Source organism: Vipera berus, assembly GCF_964194415.1.
Source record: "Vipera berus genome assembly, chromosome: 7".
NCBI classification, from domain to species: Eukaryota; Metazoa; Chordata; class Lepidosauria; order Squamata; family Viperidae; genus Vipera; species Vipera berus.
Genome location: NC_138209.1, coordinates 12,688,215 through 12,694,214, shown reverse-complemented (window position 1 = coordinate 12,694,214; position 6,000 = coordinate 12,688,215). Strand labels below are relative to the sequence as shown.

The 6,000-nt window shown below is 39.3% G+C and overlaps 1 protein-coding gene across 2 annotated transcripts in view; it reads left to right on the top strand.

Moving 5' to 3' along the window:
- Nucleotides 1-4,472: 4,472 nt before the first annotated feature.
- Nucleotides 4,473-6,000, top strand: part of MAPK10 (mitogen-activated protein kinase 10) — a gene marked incomplete at both ends in the record, with an annotated part of 107,925 nt that continues 106,397 nt past the window's right edge. For both annotated transcript variants that reach the window (XM_081332135.1, XM_081332134.1), the window contains one exon: nt 4,473-4,538. In XM_081332135.1, coding sequence (XP_081188261.1) covers nt 4,473-4,538 — 66 coding nt within the window. The remainder of the gene's footprint in view (nt 4,539-6,000) is intronic.

The following is a 6,000-nucleotide window of genomic DNA, read 5'->3' as shown; positions in this document are numbered from 1 at the left end:
TACCAGACATTGTAAATACCAGACATTTACCAGACTTTACATTGTTTTCTTGGGCTGTAAAAGTTTGTTGGTTTATTTATTTGATGGATTTCTATTCCACCTTTTTCTGATTCCTGAAATGCTAACTTGGCATTGGGTAAGGAATGAGTTCTTCAGAAAGCATTTCTGCATAATTCCATTTCCAATGAATGCAGGTACATAAAGATATGTCTTTCACAATGGATGTCATAATTAAGGCTCTGTAACAGTTACTTCTCAAAGGGTAGTAATTTCAGTTTTTAAAACAGAGGGGGAAAATCTAGTTGGTCTCCACAAAGGTGCCAAGTAACACACAAAATCCCCCCCCAACAATATTACTTATTAGTTTTTTTAAAAAAACTAATCTGCAAAGGTGATCACTTACTAATTTTAGAAAGAGAAATTCATTTTATGTTGAGAGAAATTCATTCAACACAGAAGAAAATTTTGGTGAATTTTTCATAGATGTCAATGTTGCTTCTCTTACACTTAGTTGTAAGACAAGCAAAATTATTTCTGGGAATGTTCAACCGTTTATGATATGCAAATCTCTCCATCGCTCTATAATCCAGTACCTCCCCTTGATTCAATTAAATTTCAAGGGGAAATGTCCCTTGAAATGTATTTCATAGCATTGCCACTGTCGTTGCTAACGAAGAGTTCTGCCCTAGAGCAATTAGGAGGAAAGAAAATTTCAGAAAAATTGATGGAGAGTTTTTTTTAAAAAGCAGTTTCTGTCCAGATCTTTTAATTTCATAAGTATTCATAGGCGGACTATCCCTAACAGATGAGTGAACCTATTTCTTTAACTTGGACTTTCCCAGTGGTTAAAAACCATTTCGCCTCATTCCATTGGAGAAGAACGTACAGGTAGTCCTTGACTTACAGCCATAATTAAGCCCAAAGTCTCTGTTGCTAAGCGAGACAGATGTGAAGTGAGTTTTGCCCCATTTCACGACCGTTCTTGCCACAGTTCTTAAGTGAATCCCTGCAATTGTTAAAGTCAGAAACACGGTTGTTAAGTGAATCCGGCTTCCCCATTGGCTTTGCTTGCCAGATAGTCACAAAAGGAGATCACATGATTCTGCAGCGGTCATAAATATGAACCAGTTGCCAAGTATCTGAATTTTGATCCCATGACCGTGGGGATGCTGCAAGGGTGGTGAGTGTGGAAAAACAGTCGTAAATCACTTTTTCCAGTGTCGTCGTAACTACAATCGGTCACTAAGTGAACCGTTGTAAGTTGAGGACCACCTACAGAACATTTTCTCCAGTTATCAAAGATAATCCGAATAAAATGTATTCTTCTCCCTGCGTGTAAATAGAAATATAAAAGGCATTATCGGAAATAATGGATGCACTGAGATATTTTCTGGCTGAGAAGAAAAGAATGTTCTTTTAAAGGGATGGAGCTGCAGGAGAGTTGAAATCTGTCTGTTACCATCAGCGCATATCAAATGTATTGATGCAGAAGACAACTCGATGAGCAACGGATGTACCTTCTTCCCTCATCTACTCTGCTTCAAATCCAGGGTACTTGAAAGGTGTCATGGAAAAGGCATCCTTGGATATTACAGCAATGCTCCGGCAGCATTGTTTGCTTAGTGGGACTTAGATGCCGAACGCCCTGTAGTGAGGGGACATCATTAACTTCTGGGATTCTAGAAATCATTGCAATTTTGATTAATATTGAAAGCTTTTTAAAACAATGGAGAAAGAGAGTGGGGGGGGGCGAAGCCTAATCAAATCATCTGAGGAAGAGAAAGCTTCTGTAGTGAGTCACTGAGCTATGAGACAGCAAGCTGAGCTATCACAATACGACGCTAGAAAGGCCACGTGCTTGATTTTGGGGGAATAAGATTGTAACTCGTTCATTAAAAATTGAATGCATGAGGCACTTTAGACTGAGCTCATGGCGAGAGATTTTGCCTCCTACCCACTTTCTGATTCAGTGGCACAAGGAACAGTGCGTTTTAAGTAGGAAAAGTGTGAAATAGAATCTCAGACTCAAGAGATGCTGAACATTTCGTAATTTTTCAATGCAGCTTAGAAGCCGCTGAGATGATGGCTTGCGTCGGTCACGTGACCTATGGGGTGGGTGCTAGAGGTAGTCCTCGACTTACGACCACAATTGAGCCCAAAATTTCTATTGCTGAGATATTTGTTAAGTGAGTTTTGTCCCCTTTTTATGATCTTTCTTGCTACAGTTGTTAAGTGAATCACTGCAGTTGATAAGTTAATAATCTGGATTTTAAGTGAATCTGGCTTCCCCATTGAACTTACTCGTCAGAAGGTTGCAGAAGATGATCACGTGACCTTGCGACACAGCAATGGTCACAAGTATGAACCAGTTGCTAAGCATCTGAATGTTGATCCCATGATTTTGAGGATGATTCCAAGGTTGTAACTGTGAAAAATGGTCACTTTTTTCAGTGCCGTTGTAACTTTGAACTGTATTACCTGTACTGAGCATAGGAGGAGGCTGGGGCCACAGGCAGGGTTGTGGACAGGTGCCACTGAGCACAGGTGGGCCAGCTGATGGGTGCTAGGGAGTATGAGAGTACGAGATCTCGTACACCTTAGCATGGCGAAAGAGGAAGGATTTAAGCGAGTGACTTGCAATCATCCCTGCTGGCTTTCTCATTGATGATCAAATAACTGCTGTTTGCCACAATGTTGTAATTGTGAGCCATGTAAAATCCTTACATGATCACAAGACTGTGGGAATAGCACTTAGACTTATATACTGAATGCTGTAACTGCAGATCGGTCCTCATTCAGCACCATCATAACTTTGGTTGCCGAACACATGGTCATGCCTCGAGGACTACCTGTAGCAAGGTTTTTTTTGTTATATATCTTTACGGTTATTGTCTACCCACCCTTATTTTAGATATTAATGCAAATGGGTACAACCTGGGATCTTCTACATGCAAATCAGTACTCTACTACTGAACGATAGCTGCTGCCTGCTCAGAACTGTTTGCTGCAGTATAATCTGTTGACTTTTGTTGGCTTGTAGAAGAATCTAGCGGGGCCTATTTTAAGCACATGTTCTTTGTTTTCTTTTATATTTAATTCAAGCATTTAATAACATTGCTGCATTATTATTGGGTTAGTGCTTGGAACTGGGTGTGCTGTTGTGCTTTTTTTAACTTTAGTTTTTGTATAAACAAGGCATAAGAAAGCTCGATATGTATGAGGGCAAAAAATAATAATTCCCAATAATATTTCAAACAACTAAGGGACACATGCTAATGCTGCATAGAGTAATATTTGTAGGTTTGTGACTGTACTAGCTAGTATGGCTGTGCAAATAATGTGGAAGGGGGGTTTCTGGCAGAATTGTCTGTGCGTGCAAACAGAGACATGGGTCCCTCAGTAGCATTACAAATTATTCACATACTCCTACCTAGCTAGTCATATCTCAGCCGGTCTCGTTATGAATGAATCATGCTAAGCAGTAGTAAGTATCCAGGGGTAGCTCTGGAAAACGTTCCACATGTTTCAGAAAGCTGCATCTTATCATTTTCTGCAGTGCAAGGATTGTATGTTGGAAACTGACAGAAACAATTCTTTCTGAGTCCAACCCACAAGCCAATTTTAACTTCTACTCTGTCTCTTTGTTGTTTGGTAGCTCCCTTGTTCTCTTTGGAGGCCCTGAATCTTCCCTTTGCTGTGCATCCTGCTCATTGCCATCTAGGCAATTATGCTGTCAGTCTTGCTCACTAAATTAGGAATAGTCAGATTGCCAGAACTGTCAGGGGTAGGCAACCTTGGCTCTTTTATGACTCATGGACTTCAACTCCCAGAATCCCTGAGCCAGCATGGGTCAGCTTGGAAATCTCTCCCTTCCCCTCAGCATGGCTGGCTCAGGAATTCTGGGAGTTGAAGTCTACAAGTCATAAAAGAGCCAAGGTTGCCTACCCCTGGGCTAGCTAAACATACTTGTGCTCTGAGCTTGGTTGTTGGTTGCACCTGAAGGACAAGAAGCAATGGATGGAAACTAATCAAAGAGAGAAGCAACCTAGAACAAAGGAGGAATTTCCTGGCAATTAATCAGTGGAACAACTTGCCTCCAGAAGTTATGGGTGTTCCAACACTGGAGGTTTTTAAGAACCTTGTCTGAAATGGCATAGGGTTTCCTGCTTGAGTAGACAGTTGGATTTGAAGACCTTCAAGGTCCCTTCCAGCTTGGCTATGCTGCTAATTTGGTTTCCTGCAAATATTCTCCTTCACTGATACTTGTGCTCATAAGCTGAAAAGATCTTTCCTATAGGAAAACAAAGGTTTGGTCTTGAAGAAACCTTAACACTGGATTTAAAAGCTAACTTCGTATTTTCTTTACAATTGAACCAATATCATAGATATTAAATATACTGAGACAGCGTTATAAATAAATCCAGTTTGGATGAAATATATTTATGCCATTGTTCCTTGAATTTCAGATATTTATGAGCCGCCATTTCTTACATTACTGCAGTGAGCCTACTCTGGATGTGAAGATTGCCTTTTGTCAGGTGTGTGTTCCTTACAGGTAAAACAAGGTACAGTATATACTTGTACTTACATATTTTGTCATCAGTATTTCGTATCAATCATATATGTGACTGCAAGTCTATATAACAACCACTTCATCTTCGTCATTCTATCATTAGTTATGTTGGCTGGAATTCATGGTGCTAAAATGTGGAAGTGACTGGAGCATAGGATTTAACAGAATGTTTAAATCTCAGGGTAGGCCATTGCACAATGAGGATCCCAGTCACTTAGTGATAGTTTGAAATTACCACTGCAAAAAAGATTGTAAAATCAGGCACAGTTATTTGGAGAACCGCTTAACAATTTACATGACTTACAACCATAATTCCATGCTCAACTATAGTCGTAAGTCTAAAAGGGTAAAACCAACAAACCTAGAGGATGTTATCCAAGTATATGCATAGGCCTGGAAGGAGTACAGTTAACTGTATATTTTCCATGTATAGTCATGCCCTCAGTGAACATGCAGTTTTATACCAGACCTGCTGGAGGAAATTTTTCTCTCACTGTCTTCAATTGGAAAAGGGAGATTTTAAAAGAAGTTCTCTGCTTCAGGTTTTGGTTAATAAAATAATTGCTATTATCTTAACAATTCAAGTTTTTTTAAAAAAATATTGAACATTTTTAGATAAAAGATAAACAAAAAAATGTAAAAGAAAGTTAGAGAAAAAAGATTTTAAAAAATGAAGAAATCAAAATTATTATCATTATTATTATTATTATTATTATTATTAATAATAATAATAATAATAATAATAAGAAAAGAGGAGGAGGAGGAGGAGGAGGAGGAGGAGGAGGAGGAAGAAGAAGAAGAAGAAGAAGAAGAAGAAGAAGAAGAAGAAGAAGAAGAAGAAGAAGAAGAAGAAGAAGAAGAAGAAGAAGAAGAAGAAGAAGTTTGAAGGGACCTTGGAGGTCTTCTAGTCTAACCCTCTGTTCAGGCAGGAAACCCTATACCATTTCAGACAAATGGCTGGCCAGTCTCTTCTTAAAAACTTCCAGTGTTGGAGCATTCACAGCTTCTGGAGGCAGGTTGTTCCACTGGTTAATTGTTCTAACTGTCAGGAAGCTTCTCCTTAGTTCTAGGTTGCTTCTCTCCTTGACTAGTTTCCATCCGTTGCTTCTTGTCCTGCTTTCAGGTGCTTTGGAGAATAGCTTGACTCCCTCTTCTTTGTGGCAGCCCCTGAGATATTGGAACACTGCTATCATGTCACCCCTCACCCTTCTCTTCATTAAACTACACATACCCAATTCCAGTAACCGTTCCCTATATGTTTTAGCCTCCAATCCCCTAATCATCTTTGTTGCTCTTCTTTGCACTCTTTCTAGAGTCTCAAATCTTTTTTACATCATGGTGACCAAAACTGGATGCAGTATTCCAAATGTTGCCTTACCAAGGCATTGTAAAGTGGTATTAATATTTCACGTGATCTTGATTCTATT